General features: G+C 34.8%; 2 protein-coding genes across 5 annotated transcripts in view; both read left to right on the top strand.

The window, feature by feature from the left end:
• LOC136027460 (ADP-ribosylation factor-like protein 2) overlaps positions 1 to 17,041 on the top strand; it is a 274,558-nt gene that overhangs the window by 103,658 nt on the left and 153,859 nt on the right. The window lies entirely within an intron of this gene.
• LOC136026793 (serine/threonine-protein kinase 32B-like) overlaps positions 1 to 17,041 on the top strand; it is a 136,939-nt gene that overhangs the window by 13,593 nt on the left and 106,305 nt on the right. The window contains exon 2 of the mRNA XM_065703494.1: positions 6,856 to 6,945. Coding sequence (XP_065559566.1) covers positions 6,856 to 6,945 — 90 coding nt within the window. The remainder of the gene's footprint in view (positions 1 to 6,855; positions 6,946 to 17,041) is intronic.

Below are 17,041 nucleotides of genomic sequence, written 5' to 3'. Positions count from 1 at the left end.
GGGATGGTATTTTCTGGGGAGGGATATTTTCCGAGGGAGGATTTTCTAAGGGTATATTTTCCACAAAAATGGGGGGGGGGTATTTTCCAGGATGTATTTTCTGGGGTATTTTCCACAGGGGGGTACTATTTCCCACGGGGGGCATTTTCCAGAATGGTATTTTCCATGGGGGGGTATTTTCAGCGGGGGGTGTTCTCCAGGGAATGTACTTTCTGGGGAGGTATTTTTCTGGGAAAATAGTAAAAGTTGGCTCCAACTCCGCGAAAAAATCCTTCCTCCCCACAAGTAAATTCTCTAGACAATTCGGCAAAGAGAATGCAGGACGTGAGAGGAATTTCGTATAGAAGTTCTGAAAGTCCTCCCAGTGTAAAATCTCCTTTGAAAAATTCACCCCTGGAAACTTCCTCCCCATGGAAAATTCTCCCCTTGGAAAATCCCCCCAGCAGAAAATTTCCCCCCCCCATAATGTTTCCAACCTCCAATAACAAATATTATAAGTAAACAATAGGCAAATCTTATAACTTAAAAATCTTTCCCCAGGGGATGTGGGGGTATTGACATCTCCAATCGCGCATAGTTATTCGGCCTTTCAACTATGCTGAACAAAAAGGCTATCTTAAAATTTAGATCGGAAGATTTTGAAAAAAGGCGTGGGAGGGGGCATAGTTTTCCTCCAATCTTTTTGGTCACTTAAAAGGGGCACTAGAACTTTTAATGTTCGTTAGAATGAGGCCTCTCTGGATATTCTAGGACTACTGGGTCGATACGATTATTCGTGGAAAAAAAAAAACAAAAAAATAAATACAAAAAAGCGTAATGTTTCGTTTGGCATAAAAATACACAATTTCACGTGCAGATAGGACGTTTTTGCTTGAAACTGATACAGTTGGGTTCTGTGATATGCTGAATCTGTCGAAGTCATTTTCATTAAGCTTATATGACTTTTAGCGGGTGTTTCCCCCTTTTTAAAATAAGGCAAATTTCCTCAGGTTCGTAGCCTTTGGTGTTTAATACTAAGCTTAATGAAACTTATATATATTTGAAATCATCAACATAAGTTGATTCTTTTGTTATGTCTTTTGGTACCAAAATTCAGTTTTTTAGAATTCCGGTTACTATTGAGCCAGTCACTCCTTACTTACAGTTCATTACCACGAACTGTTTCATGATTCCCATTTGTCATTTCCACAAGTTAATTATTCGCTTTGCCGCGCCGGACAAAGCTACAAAATAAAAAGATTATACCCTTATCTACTACGCATTATTAAAAGATAATCATTTAACAATTATTAGCTATTATAATCCGCTAACAATTATTAGTAATAACAATAATTAACTAATCGTAATTATTACAATACAACTAATTTCAGGTTTGTTATAACAACTACGTTATAACGTAAATGAATTTTAGCTACTCTACTTATGGGGAATATTCTGTAGATATATCAAATTATGTTAACTTTCCGGACTAAAAAAGAAAATGGAGAGAGAGATAGAGAGAGAGAGAGAGAGAGAGAGAGAGAGAGAGAGAGAGGAGAGAGAGGAGAGGGAGAGAGAGAGAGAGAGAGAGAGAGAGAGAGAGAGAGAGAGAGAGAGAGAGAGAGAGAGGAGGAGAGAGAGAGAGAGAGAGGGAGAGAGAGAGAGAGAGAAAGAACGCTGTATGAAAACTACGAAAACCTTAGGGATTTTTGCCAACGTACAGAAAGCTTTATGGAAAATGCCACAACAGAATCATGTTTGGCTAGAGAATTACGTGAAATTAAGATAAAATTTTTGGGAGGTATTAATTAAAGTGCAACATTGGAATCAAGCAGAAAAACAAAGAAAATTGCTTTTTAGAATGGGGAGCAGTTGTGTGTTTTATTTTTCTTTCTTTTTTTCGTGAGGGCTGGGATGCTAACACAGGAGGGTTGAAAGTTGTTCAATAGTGGTTTTCTAAGGCTTCTTTGTTCATCCTATTAACTTGGTGTTTACCAAATACTCTCCAAAACATTAAATAGAACCTCCCCTTCCCCTTAACCTGACTTTTATAGTGAAACATTTTGTAGTGAAACAAATTTTTATAGCGGTATGAAATTTTATGATGTATGAATGCGCAATTGGAAGTGTCGTATTTACCGAATACTCTTTAAAATATTTAAAAAGAATGTTTCATTGCTTAAACAAAATGTATATTAATAAACTCTTTCATTTTTAAAGCATTGAAAAAAAAACTTCTTGTTATTTCATTTCAAATACCCTTGTTTGGCCTGTCTTTCTTAAAGCATTTGGGGCAAAGGCTAAAGTTTGGTACAAAGAAGGGGAGCTTAGGGGAGAGGGGGCAACTCCTACCATATACGGGAGAACTCCTACTCAATTAAGCACTAGTTAAACTCTAGCATAAAGAATGAAGGTTGAGGAGCCCCCCTTATGCATGGAATAATTTCTGTCCATTTTAAGTTTCAATATCACTCATTACTTTTATTTGAAACCTTTTTTTATTACTTAATATAATTAAGGGTCGAATATATTTAATATATTTAATAATATATTTAGTTGGGAAAAAAATGTAATGGCGCGGTAAAAAATAGCAGACATTGGCACTTTTCCACGGCACAGTCTCTTTTGTTATTTATTAAGACACATGCTCAGGGGTCGATACGAGCAATTGTGTGTAAAATAAATGATCATAAACAAAGAAGTAGATTTTGAAAATATGACCATGGCAATGTTGAAAATACGAACACGACATGAAAATAAGGCCATGATCAAGGCGACATGGCCCTATGGCCAGAAGGAAGCAAAGAGAAGAATATTTCATCCTGTTTAACTATATTTTTATTTATCAGACAAACATTCAAATAAATATTTCGCATGTGTCTCAACAAGCCATTCTCAGCGGTAAAAAGAGAAAGTAGACAAAAAAAAACACGAAATCTAAAATAAAAGACAATAGAAAAATAATCAAACCAATTTATACAATAGCTCCTCCATGTAAAACCCGAGGAAGTAGTATAGGATATAGAATCATATTCAAGTATCAGTAATCATTCTTTTCAGGAAAAATGAAAAATTTGTACTTTTTAATAAGATATCAAAGCTTCAAACAGTCTTTGAATGTACACAAGCTGTGATTAGAATATTTTATGACAGGTGGCACCCATGAACAAAAGGAGTGATATCCACGTAATTTCTCACTTGCACAGAGATAATCCCCAACAACATAGCCTTAAAGTTTGAACTGAATGCTATAAGCTATTTCTGTGATATTGCTGATGCACCCTTTTGCCAACCTACATTCGTATAGTGTGTTTTGATTTAATTCAATATTCCCTTAAACAATCCCTAAAAACTTTGCTTTAAAAGCTCCGAAATACCTTTGTTCAGTTTGGCAGTTTGTTCAGTTTGGCAACCTGTTGAGTACGGGTATGTGTGTGTCTTTCGGTCGATTCCTAACAGTGCAAAATGGATAAAAAGCTGGAACAACGCGTTTTGTGTCAAATTTAATTTCAAAACTGGGAAATCTGCCCTTAAAACAAATTTTCAGGTAAATTTCTAACCTGGACAATCATTTTTAAACTGGTGTTGCAGATTCAAAGGTGGCCGATAAGTTGAGGATGACGACCCCTCTGGCCAACCCTCCAAATAAAATACCGACGATGACAAAGTGAAAATTCATAATTTGGGGCGTTCGAATTGTAGAATTATAATTAGAGTGATATGTTGTTCAATTAATATTAACTTCTGCTTTGAACATGGAGTAGACGGAAAAATCCATTCCAAAGTTAATGTTTGACAAGTAGAAAAAGCCCTGACATTTAGTGTCCTAAATCAATCGAGCCATAGTGGCCTCATAATTATTGAACAGGGTAATATTGAGCCAAAATATGGCTCAATCAGGGATTGAGCCATAATTGGCGACAAATTATGTGTTTTCGGTTTATGACTTCGAAAAAAAGGTTCAATGCTTTCAGTGGAAGTGAATAGATTCACCACAGCATAAGAATGTGCGACAAAATCAGTCGACTGGGAAAACGGTGCTTTTGTAGCTTTTTTTGTTTCAATCATATGGGTACCTTACATTCTTAATTCACCCCCAGGAGGCAGAGAGTCACCATAAACATCAAAAAGTGTCCTTTGACGTTTTGCGTGAATGTGTTTGATGGCAAAAGGCTTGAACTCTGGGAAAGGAAAAATGGGTCCTTCACCATGATGACGCACCCACAGATTACAAATTTTCTATCCAAGAGTTTTTTTTTCGAATTCATCATTCCAGTGATTCCAAGACCTTCCTCCTTCCTTGATTTGGCTCCTGCTGATTTTTTTCAGCAGATTTCTAATTTTCCAAAATTAAATTTATCACTGAAAGGAAAGAGATTAGACTCAGTTCATGATAGCAATGAAAGCGTCCAGAGTTCGTGCAGAGTTCGTGGAAGATAATTTTCAGGATTGCCTCCAGAAGTAGACTATTTAAATGAAAAGTATTCAATGTGTAGTATTCAATGGAATACTTTTAAGGATATCATTTACAATAGCCAGTTGGCCCAACCATTTTTAAATTACAATGACAGGCTTAACACTTTCCAATCACACCTCCTGTTATGTTATTGAATTTCCATTTTCAGTGTTTCTGTTTCTATTAACAAAGGTTGCACTTTACTTGTCACTTATTATAGTGAAGTATTTGATACAGTAAATTCTAATAACAAATTTTCTGAAAATAATTCTAAGATATAATAATATACAATAAGAAAGTTTAAGGAGCATGGCAAAAGAAAATAGGTTGCAAAAGTTCGCCTTTTCATACCTTCGACAATTAAACAGTTCGTGGTAACGAACTGTAGTAAGGAGCGACCCGGCTCAATAGTAACCTAAACTCTAAAAAATAAAATTTTGATACCAATAGTTACGTCAAAAGAATCGCATTTTAATGCTGATTTTAAATATATAAGTTTCATCAAGATCAGTTATACCCATCGAAGTTACGAGCCTGAGAAAATATGCCTCATTTCAGAAAATAGGGGGAAACACCCCTAAAAGTCACAAATCTTAACGAAAATCGCACCATCAGATTCAGCGTCTCAGAGAACCTTACTGTAGAAGTTTCAAGCTCCTATCTGCAAAAATGTGGAATTTCGCATTTTTTGCCAGAAGACACATCACGGATGCGCGTTTATTTGTTTTTTATTTGTTTTTTTTTGTTTGTTTCTTTTTTTCCCAGGGTTGATCATATCGACTGAATGGTCCTAGAATGTCGCGAGATGGCTCATTTTAACGAATATTAAAAGTTCTAGTGCCCTTTTTAAGTGACCAAAAAAATTGGAGGGCACCTAGGCCCTCCCACGCTCATTTTTTGCCAAAAGTCACCAGATCAAAATTCTGAGATAGCCATTTTATTCACCATAGTCGAAAAACCTAATATGTCTTTAGGGACGACTTTTTCCCCGCAGTCCCCGTGGGAGGGGCTGCAAGTTACAAACTTTGACCTGTATTTACATATAGTAATGGTTACTGGGAAGTGTACAGACATTTTCAGGGGGATTGTTTTTTGTTTAGGGGGGAGATTTGAGGGGGTGTAGGATTTTCTAGCATTATTTGAAAAAACAATGAAAAAATAAATATGAAAAGTTTTTTTCTACTGAAATTAAGGAGCAGCATTAAAACTTAAAACGAACAAAAATTATTACGCATATGAGGGGTTTACTTCCTCGTTATACCTCTCTCTTTACGCTAAAGCATTTTTAGTAATTTCAACTATTTATTCTACGAACTTTGAGATTCAGAGCTCATTCTTAAGGAATTGGGACAAAATATAAGCTTTAGGGTAAAGAGCGAGGTATGGACGAGGGTTGAACCTCCTCATAAACACAACAAAAACATACGAATATAGAAGTTCTTTACGTAAATTAATTCTCAAATTACGTATATTTTTTACCAATGAAAACGTTTGTAAAAATTAAAAGTTCTAGTTGCTTTTTTAAGTAATCGAAAAATTGGAGGGCAACTAGGCCTCCTCCCTAGCTCCTTTTTTACTCAAAATCTTCCGATTAATTGCAATTAATTAATATGCAAATTTCATTTTAATTATTTATGTGCGGAGAGCCAAGATCAAAACATGCATTGATTCAAAAACGTCCAGAAATTAAATAAAAAAAAACAAGTTTTTTTAAATGAAAGTAAGGAGCAACATTAAAACTTAAAACGAACAGAAATTACTCCGTATATGAAAGGGGCTTTTCCTCCTCAACGCCCCGCTCTTTACGCTAAAGTTTCTTATTGTTTTAAAAATAGAGTTAAGAGAAAGAGTCAAACTTTAGCGTAAAGAGCGGGGCGTTGAGGAGGAAAAGACCCTTTCATTGGGGGGCTGTTTGGTACCTAGGGACAAAACAGCGCGTATAGCCTGCCAATATCTATTGGTCTTTGAGACAGGACTCAAGCTTTCAATTTCTAATCGAATAAGAGCTCTATCAGTTTTCTATGATCCCTTTTTCCGTATAAAGTGGTAAAAAGAAATCAGCAGTAATAAAGACGAGGCACTTTGTTCTTTACTAATTCAACTCTTGCGTGCTGACTCCGGCATTCCTTATTAGTAAAACCTGATAAGGGTTACCAATAGAATTTTTGAAGTGTCCTCTGAGTGTACCCTGGAAAAAAGTGTTTGCCCCCGGATAGTCATGCTTCCTTCCTAAAAACCATCTTGTCTTTCTTCCTAAAAACAATCGGTCTTAAAAAAAAAGGTATTGTTAGTTTAATGTGTAGTTTCTGTGACTTTCATTTGTAGCAGTTAGCAATAGCAAGCTCCTAGTGATATTAACAATTTCAAAACGCTTTCGAAATGAAATAGGGGAACATAAACTCTTTAGATTTCCATTTCAGGTCACGTCCATCTTACTGACTTCAATATAGCTACTTGTTTGCCGCCTAAGCAGAGAGCCACGTCTGTCTCCGGAACAAAGCCTTACATGGGTTAGTAAGTACTTTAATTCCCCCTTAATTGAATTCTCGCTGTTTCCCTATCAAACTTTCAGCCAGTCTTCGGTCGTTTCTAATGTCAGAGTTGAATTGAATATTTTGCTTCAACAGATAAGGAGTCTAGACTTCACCAGGGAGTGTTAATAAAAATAAGCTCTAAAGAGAAATAGCAAGTTCTGTCAAGCGAAAATGATCAAGTGATGTCCCAATGCAAATTTTTGCTTCTATATCTGAATGGAAAAAAATGCTCAAAGTTTCCTCAATAATTTATCGAATTAAGAAGCTGCTTTGAGTACAGATGCATTAAAGCATATTAAGAAGTCTCTATTTTTTCTAGCACAAAAACAGGAAGATGTTATTTACTAAATTCAAGATTGAACCAGCTAGAAAAATAAATTTTTGAACCGAGAACCAATAAAAAGTGAAACTCGGTAAGGATTTTTATTTTTGTTAATCAAGGTGAAATAAAGTTACTAAATTCAACCTGAACATTTAGCAAATCTTCACTATTTCAAGCTGAAAGGCTATTTGCAATAAGACATGTCCTACCGGTAAAAATAAGCTATGTAAAAAATAGGTAAATAGGTAAATAAGCTAGGCAAAAAATAGCTGCAGATATCAAATAGAAATTGAAGCTTGCTAATAAGACCGAATAGTGAAAGCCACGGTGAGCATTGAGTAGAGAGAATTTTATTTGATATCTGACCACGCTTTCGTTGTCCTAATCAACTTGTCTCAATGAACAGACATTTGTATTTGGGTCTCAGCTTTGATTCTGCAAGGTTTTCAAAATTCCACTTATTTGACGAAGTTATTGATTTATGGTAAAGAAAACGGAGTAATTAGTTAGTTATTATAAGGACATAAGCGTAATTATTTGACTTTGGCACTAAAAACCACCAGTCGGGAGCACTTTCCACTGGCAGCCATGATTTATAAGCCTAGGCCTAGAAAAGCCTTCATGAGTCTAGAAAATCCTTGTTGGCTCAGGAATATTGGTCTGAAGATTTTTCACTTTTTGCGAATATTGGATTAAAACCACTAGCCGGCTCGCCAATTATAAATTAATTCTAAATTACATTCTAAATTCACATTCTAATTCTAAATTTACATTCTAATTCTAAATTACATTCTAATTCTAAATTACATTCTAAACATTCTAAATTAAAAACTACGTGTTTAGATGGGAAATGACCATAAAAATGAGGGATATCCCTAGATAGTGACAAAGACCACACTGCCTTTCCATCACAAACACCAAAAACAAGAAGAACAATAGGGAATTTCTCAAAACAGTGGGAAACAAATTAGAATGAATATTTTGGCCCTATGTCCAAAGGCCGTCTTCAGCAATACAAAAATATATAAGAAGAATAAAACTCACAACAGGATAAATCAATAAAACTAAAATGAAATTTTTTTAAAAACAGTCCCAGCATCATTACCTAAGCAAAGTTCAACCAGGACTGATAAATAAATTGTGATGAAACGAGGCAATTCATTGAAATGAAAGAGAAAGATTGTAAAAGACGTTTTTAATGCCAGCCTTGCTTTTTTGGCTGCTGATCTCATAGGTCTATTTGTGATGGGTTCTGTGTTAATATCTACAACAGCCTCTGGAAGTCTTATAATTCTAATGAAAGTCACACAATTGGATTCAGCGCATCAGAGAACCCTATTATAGAGGTTTCAAGCTCTTATATGCAAAAATGTGTTATTTTGTATTTTTTGCTAAAAGAAAAATCACGGATGTGTGTTTGTTTTTTTTTGTTTTTTTTCCCAGGGCTGATTGTATCGACCAAGTGGTCCTAGAATGTCATGAGAAGGCTCATTCTAGCAAAATTAAAAGTCCTAGTGCCATTTTTAAGGGACCAAAAAAATTGGAGGGCAACTAGGCCCCTTCTACGCTCATTTTTTTCCCAAAGTCACCAGATCAAAATTCTGAGATAGCCACTTTGTTCAGAAAAGTCGAAAATCTAATAAATATGTCTAATTGTTACATTAATCTAATTGTTACATGTGAGGATCTTTCCGTGGAGGAATATATCATGGGGGAAGAGAATTTACATGAAGGGGATACTGGATTTTCCAGCATTATTTAAAAAACAATGAGAAATTAAATAAAAAACCAAAGTTTTTTCAACTGAAAGTAAGAAGCAACATTAAGACTTAAAACGAACAGAAGTTATTATGTATATTAGGGGGTTCTTCCCCTCTTCAATTCCTCGCTCTTTAAGCTAAAGTATTTTAAGTAATTTCAAAAGAGCTATTTATTATAATTAAACGGCCTTTGTGATTTAGGGGTCATTCTTAAAGAATTGGAACAAAATTCAAACTTTAGTGTAAAGAGCGAGGTATTGACGAGGAGGCAACCCCCCCCCCCTTTATATACGTAATAAAAACATACGAATATAAAAGTTTGGTACGTAAGTTAACTCGTAAGTTACGAATATTTATTACTAATACTAAATTCTTAAAAAAATTTTATACTAATAAAATTAAAAGTTCTAGCGGCCTTTTTAAGTAACCAAAAAAATGGAGGGCAAATAGGCCCCTCCCCCGCCCCTTTTTTCTCAAAATTGTCCGATCAGAACTTTGAGAAAGCCATTTCGCCAAAAAATAAAAAATTAATATGCAGATTTTGTTTTAATTATTCATGTACGATGAGCCAAAATCAAAACCTGCCTTAACTCAAAAATGTTTATAAATTAAATAAAAAAAACAAGTTGTTTTAACTGAAAGTAAGGAGCGACATTAAAACTTAAAATGAACAGAAAATATTCCGTATATGAAAGGGGCTGTTCCCTCCTTAACACTCTGGTCTTTACGCTAAAGTTTGACTCTTTGTGACAGATCTATTTTTTAAAACGATAAAAACTTTAGCATAAGGAGCAGGGCGTTGAGGAGGTGACATTCCCTATCATATACGGAATAATTTCTGTCGTTTTAAGTTTTAATGTCGCTCCTTACTTTCAGTTAAAAAAAACGTGTTATTTTATTTATTTCATTTATCATCCAAAGTGAGGTAGACTTTAACAGTTTCTCAATGTTCATTTTCAAATAAGTATTTTAAAAGTTTGTGTTAAGGATGTTTCTCCACTCTAATGCTATTTTAGAGGCCTTTTAATAGATTTCAACTTTCAATTCTCAGGCTCAATTTTTTCAGGCTCGTAACTTTTGATGACAAAGATTAAATTTGATGAAACTTATATATTTAAAATCAGCATACAAATCCGATTCTTTTGATATATCTTTTAGCATCGAAGTTCCGTTTTTTAGAGTGTTCGTTTACTATTGAGCCGGGTCGCTCCTTACTAAAGTTCGTTACCACGAACTGTTTGAAAGAGCATGGGATCCTCTCGGCCTAAAGAAAGGCCCATGGTATTTTTAGCCAATCAGGCACTGTACATCAGGAATGCCCCCTCCCCTCTTTTTTTCACTGCAGAGCCAAACAATTGACAGTTTGCATTATTTACACGGCTTCAGAGAATTTGGTAGCTCTGTTACTCTATAAAAATATTTATAGGGCTTTTCGACTGCTTTGAGAAAATAGCCCATCTCAAATTTTGATTTGATATCTTGGGGGCTATGGGGTCGGGCAGGTAGCAAAAAAAGCACAGGGATGGAGTTAGCAGCTCTCTTCCATTTACTTTTCCGACTAGAAATTCTTATTCGCAGCATGAACTTTTCACGGGCCACTTAAGCACAGTTCACAAAAAAAAACAGCATGGAAAATTGAACAAAAAAGAAATATTGCTGTCTCAATGGTAAATGCAATAATCGAGGGATAGAAAAGTCAATGTCAATAATTTCAGGTAATTACCTATGTGCTTGAGTATGGGCAAGTTTACCGAGGACAATTTATGTCAGACATACAAGTTAATTTGACTTGAAAAAAAAAACACAAGTATAAGAGTTTTTACATTTCGAGGTTTTAATGCTTATTTCTAGGGAAATCTGTTTGAAAGCAAAGTGAATTGCCAATCATGGGCTTTGAAACTAAGACTGAAAAAATGTGGGAGATGGACTTTGTCAGGTTGACCCCTGCAAGGATCGCCCTTCCTACCTCTTAAATTTGAAACTCAGAAACAAAATGTTCATCCGGTTGTTACAGATTTGAATTAGAGTAACATGTAAAGCATAATTGGGGAACTACCTGCAATGGCACGTTTCCAATCCTTAAAGAGAATTCAATCGAAAAGCAATTTCCTGAACAAATTTTCCCTTCAATGACAATGTTACCTTAACTTAGGAAATTGGTTTCACTTGTACAAGCATTTATCTCTATTAAAAATGCAAAACAGTGGATGAAACTGAGTGAAATGTTAAACTACTCTTTCATATTCATTACAGAGAAAATATTTTATGTTCGAGAAAGAACACAAAACAGAATTCCAATTCGCCTTATGGCCAGTGTGATGTAATGAAATAAATTTAATCACTACATTGCTAGATTTCCCTCGGTTGAGTGGCAGCTCTGGTCCTTCTTGGGCTCGAGGCAAAATTTTGATTAGGACCCCCTCTTCTGTCTCCCACAAAATTTTTAGGCCAAATTTTAACAACTTCTGTATTTATTAATAAAATTATTTTTAATTTATTACTTGATTAAATGATCCATTTCTTAATTGTTATTTTGATTTATTTTTAAATTATTTAGTTATTACTAATTATTATTGATTATTTAGTTTAATTTCTTTAACTACTATTATTTAATATTTATTTCATTTTTAATTTATTTTATATTATAAATTAATTAATAATCAACCGTATTTTAATAAAAATGGAATTTCAAAAACTTAACAATGATTATAACCGTTAGATTATTTATTTAAAATTTTGCACCCATAAAAGGCACCCAGGAAAAGTGCCCTCTCTGTCCGCTTCCAAAAACCACTTCTGCCTCTGTAGAAGTCCTACACAAAATTCCTCATCTGTCCTTCAAATTTGATGTAGCTTTCGCGTGCCCAAATACGAAAAACGTTAATATATTGAAAATGAGACTCCGATAAAATTTTACGTACTCCTTAGAAAGCGATTACTATATTTATATTTAAAAATTACAATATTAACCTTCCAATTTGAACGAACCAACCATAAATAAAATAGAAAAGCAGGTATCAGCAATTTATTGTATATGTATGATTTTCCACTAAGCCTTCAATGAGCAATGAAATGTGTCTTACTTTTATACAGCCCTAATAAGGGGCAATTGATGCCAGAAGTGACTCTCACTCAATTGGACTATCTGTCTTGGCTTTCTCTACAATTAGCCATGAATTGATGCCCACAACTATTCCATTTTAATTAAAAATTCCGTTTTTTTTTTTATTAAAATGGAATAGTTGTGGGCATCAAGTCATGGCTAATTGTAGAAAAGGCCAAGACAGATAGTCCAGTTGAGTGAGAGGTAATTCTGGCATCAATTGCCCCTTATTAGGGCTGTATAAAAATGATGTTAGTTCATTCGTTAATAGATATGTCTATCTATTATCCGTCCATGCGTCACTCCTAGGGCAGTAGAACCAAGGTAGAAAGTCATAGAGCTAAGGTAGTGATGGAACATATAGTTTTCCAAACCCCGACTAATATTGACATTACCCCCGAGTAATATAGACATTACCCCCAACTAATATAGTTGTATTGTAAAACACATTAGAGACGGGATACGCATTGTTTCGTAAAAGTGTGCCACTTTTGAGAAAGCTCAAATATCTTATTTGTAAATATTTCATTGAACCCGTGATTTAAATAGAAAGTGGGCAAAACTCGCCCAATCCTTCTGCATTACATTTGAATATGAATGTGTTCTCACCTGTAGTAAATAAATAAACACTAATAAAGTGGCAGTAAATACTTAACATTGAAACCACTTACTAGATTACTAATTCTTTGTCTGTTTTATTGTTTGGAAAAAAATAAAAGAGAGATATGTAAATATTAACTTTTTGGTTTCTGCTTTTGTCTTGGGATTAAAAAGACGCTGTTGCGTATCTTCTCAATGTGGACCAAACACAATTATCAAACTACCTTCTTAAGCTATTTGGTGGCATATTCCGGTCTGGCGACCGGATATATATATATATATATATATATATATATATATATATATATATATATATATATATATATATATATATATATTTCCTTCGAAAATTGTTCAAAATTTTTTCTGGAACCCAGCACACTAAACGATCTAGATGGGTCACGAATTTCTCAATATGGACCAAAAACAATAATCAAACTACAGGGTCATTTATAATCACAGTTGTTTCAAAACTTTGTTTCTGAAATTTCGTAAATCTTAATTTCTTATGGTAGGCTACTACCTAGAAGTAAAGGTGCGATGAACTATTTATCCGATATCATCTTTAAGAAGTTATTTTTTTTAACTTGATATATGATGATTAGAACAAATTGAAGTAGTCAATTTCTATGGTTGTAGAAGGGCGGTTGAACAAAAATATCCCATAGAGTATGTACAAACAATTTGAAAGTTTTTAATTTTACTTTGTTTCATGACTGTCCTCCTATGGGCAGTAGAGGGGGATATGAAATGGATAATTTGGCTGATATCGCCTTTCAAGAAAAGATTCCGTGATGACGCTTCGGGCTAGAACACAGTTCTAGAAATCAGGGCCTTCTGATTAAGTTACTTCTGTTGCGGTAGAAAGGGAGTTTGGAAGAAAAATACACACTGAATTAACTTAACAGTGTCAGAAACCCATAAATTTCAATTTTATTCGTCCCTAAAGTACAATTCACAATATGAGTAGAGATTTGGTTTTTCCTCAAGGAAATATTCCACCATCAACCTTTTGTCTGATATATAAAGATATGAATTTTACTTCAATTGCTTCTGTGGCAGGGTTGCCACCTATATCACGAGAGTGCTATTTCAAGACTATTTTATTATGTGTAGTACTGTGGTATGTGCTCAGGATTGCTAAAATATCACAAAAGTGCTATTTTAGATCTGTTTTAGCACCATTACAGTCAATTTTTATTACTATAGCACCGAAAAGCGCTGTGTACCTCGCAAGTTAGGGCAATGGTAGCACTTTAGGGAATAACCGTTTTGGCAAAACCTGTTCTGTGGCGGTGGACAGGGAGGCTGAAAAAGAAGAATACATGTTCGACATCAAGTAAACTGTCAAACTTTTCTTTTAATCGGGATCAAGTTGTTATCGACTTTAGAATCATAGACAGAAATAATATGAAAAAAACTTCGTTTTCTTAAAGAGTTAAAGAGGCTGCGTCCCAAAGTCGAACCTTAAAACGTACAGGAATTAGAAGAGGCAGTTGGGGGGCTGCCGCCCCCCAAACCCCCAGCTTTTAAAGACTCTTTTGTACAGGTTTTTTGTTTTTTTGCTAACCCCCAGCTCTTGGCTTCGGAAAGGCCCTCTTTTAATTAACAAAAAATTGAAATGAATGAATAATGGAATAACTTCGAAAAATGTTAAACACAAGAGGACAGGAGAACCATTGCGCCGAAACTAGTAATTAGTAACAATGAAGTCCCCCCCCAAAAAAAAACCTGTACAAAAGAGTCTTTAAAAGCTGGGGGTTTGGGGGGCGGCAGCCCCCCAACTGCCTCTTCTAATTCCTGTACGTTTTAAGGTTCGACTTTGGGACGCAGCCTCTTTAACTCTTTAAGAAAACGAAGTTTTTTTCACATTATTTCTGTACGTTTTTCTACAATCCATGGTGGATGTAATTTAATAATTCCTGTACTCCTCGTACAGGAATTAGGAGAGGAACTTGGGTGGCTGCCGCCCCCCCCCCCCCCGCTTTTAAATCATTGTATAAAATAGAAAAAAAATAGATAGAATGACCGAAATGTTTCTTTTGCTCATAAGAAGCTAATATTCTGTTATCAATCAAATGATAAGCTGTCCAGGTGTTATCAAAATTTTTTTGATGTTGTGAAAAAAAACCGCCCGTAAGGGACTTGAACCCTTGATCAGAGAATTAAAAGTCCCACGCTCTACCGACTGAGCTAATCACTTGCATGTGTGTAAATATAACTTCTCAATAATTTTTAAAAATTTCAAATTAACATGGGCTCTTATGGAGAGAAATGCGTTAATTAAGTAGCTAATGCGTGGTTTCTGGAAAACAGGGAAGGAGTTATCGGATCGAGCTGAAATTTCGCGGATAAGCTCCTGGGCCGTAGGGGACCTTAACTTGTGAATTTCAGCCCGATCGGACAACGTTAAAAGGGGAGGTAAGGTTGGGGGTCGAAACTTTCGGGGGGTTAAGATTTTCCTACGAAACTTTCCAGAAAAATTACTCGGAGAATTTCGCATCGAATGAGTCTTCGTACACCTAGATCCGATGTCGGATGTGACCTGTAGGCGTCTAGAAAAAAAAAGTAAATGAATTTTAAGTGGCTATGCGTGGTTTCTGGAAAACAGGGAAGGAGTTATCGGATCAAGCTGAAATTTCGCGGATAAGCTCCTGGGCCCTAGGGGACCTTAACTTGTGAATTTCAGCCATCGGACAAAGTTAAAGGGGGGCTTGGGTTGACAGGTCGAAACTTTCGGCCATATTTTCCCCATGAAGGAAAAGTTGGAGGGGGATGAAATTTTGCAGGTTTCTTAGTTGGAGTTCGGGCTACGAAATGCATCCCTCCCCATCCGTTTGCGACCACTGGAACCGAAGATCGCTTAACATTGTCGTGTGTCGCCTCTTTATAGAGGCACGAGTGTGCCTCCTTGATGTAGTCAATTATTTGACTGAGCAAAATACATCATGGCCGAGTGTTTTTAAGATATGGAATAATCACTGAATATTTATTTAATTATATCTTTAGCAGAAGCTGATCTACTTACTTCTGTAGTCGTGAAAAGGGCAGTCAAAACAAAACACCCTAAATTATTTATCAAGCTGAAGTCTCCTAACTTTTCTTTTTGACCATAACTAAACAATCAGTAGAGGCAGAGATTTGATCAATGGTTTGATGCATTTCTTCTTTAAAAATATTTCATGATCAAACGAAAGTATGACAGATAATCACCATATTTTTTAAATTTGGTTATTTCTGTGGTGGTAAAAAGGAATATTGAAAAGAAAAATGAAATAAAATATGCTCACCGAATATTCCCCGTTGAAAAATTATCTCCAAATGTAAAATTGAGCGGCCAAAGAGGAAATAATACTAATAAAAAGAAACCAAGCAAAACGTATAATTGTAAATCAGCTATTATGAGGGAGGGGCGGTGAGTCATTATGCAGATGGGGGAGGGTAGATGCCCACAAGAGTACATTTTAATGCTCGAATTACTTAAATCCCCATAAGACTTCAGACCTCACTCTCATTTATGGCTATTGCACTATTTATATTAGAAGCATAAAATGATTAATTTGATCATCATTATTTTCACGAAAAGATTTTGTGGTTAATTGCTTTTTGTTTTTGTTTTATTCACGCAAAAGATCCTAACATTTTAACTGAGTTTTTTGCTTTGGCTGTACAAAGGGCTTAAAAATAAAGTATGTATTTTATTGATTATCAGGTAAAGGTGAATGAAAAGAGATAGCAAGGTAAATTGAATTTTTAACACATGGAAGCAATCTTTACCGCAATTCTTCCAAAATGACTGAGCAAGAACTTCCAAGAAAAAGCAAGGTTCTACAATCTTATTTGCAATAAATCTTATCGAATCCAGGAAGACCTATTTTCTCAAAACTTAAGACGAATTTATTGAATAGGAAGAAAATAAGAAGCATACATCTCTAAGTGATACATAAGAAAAGGAGGAACTAATGAGATGCAAGTCTTAGAAGGCAACAAAAATTTGTAAGTGTAGTCAAACTGCTTCTAATGAAGTAAGTTAAAATTATCAACAGGTATACATAATTAGAGAAGGAACACTTAAGACATTTAAAATATAGCTAAAGACAATAATTATGATATCCTTTTAAAGAATTATACTTAACTCTTAATTATTCAATTGAAAGTACAGAGCAATCTTAAAATTTGAGAACAGCTTAAATTAACTGATTAGATAAGTCAAACTTAAAATGAACGTATATAAGTCAATATATACGTCAAACTAAATATAAGTCAAACTAAATCAATAAAAAAAAA

The sequence above is a fragment of the Artemia franciscana genome, chromosome 5 (assembly GCF_032884065.1).
Source record: "Artemia franciscana chromosome 5, ASM3288406v1, whole genome shotgun sequence".
Classification (NCBI taxonomy): Eukaryota; Metazoa; Arthropoda; class Branchiopoda; order Anostraca; family Artemiidae; genus Artemia; species Artemia franciscana.
This window is presented reverse-complemented; position numbering and strand designations above follow the sequence as displayed.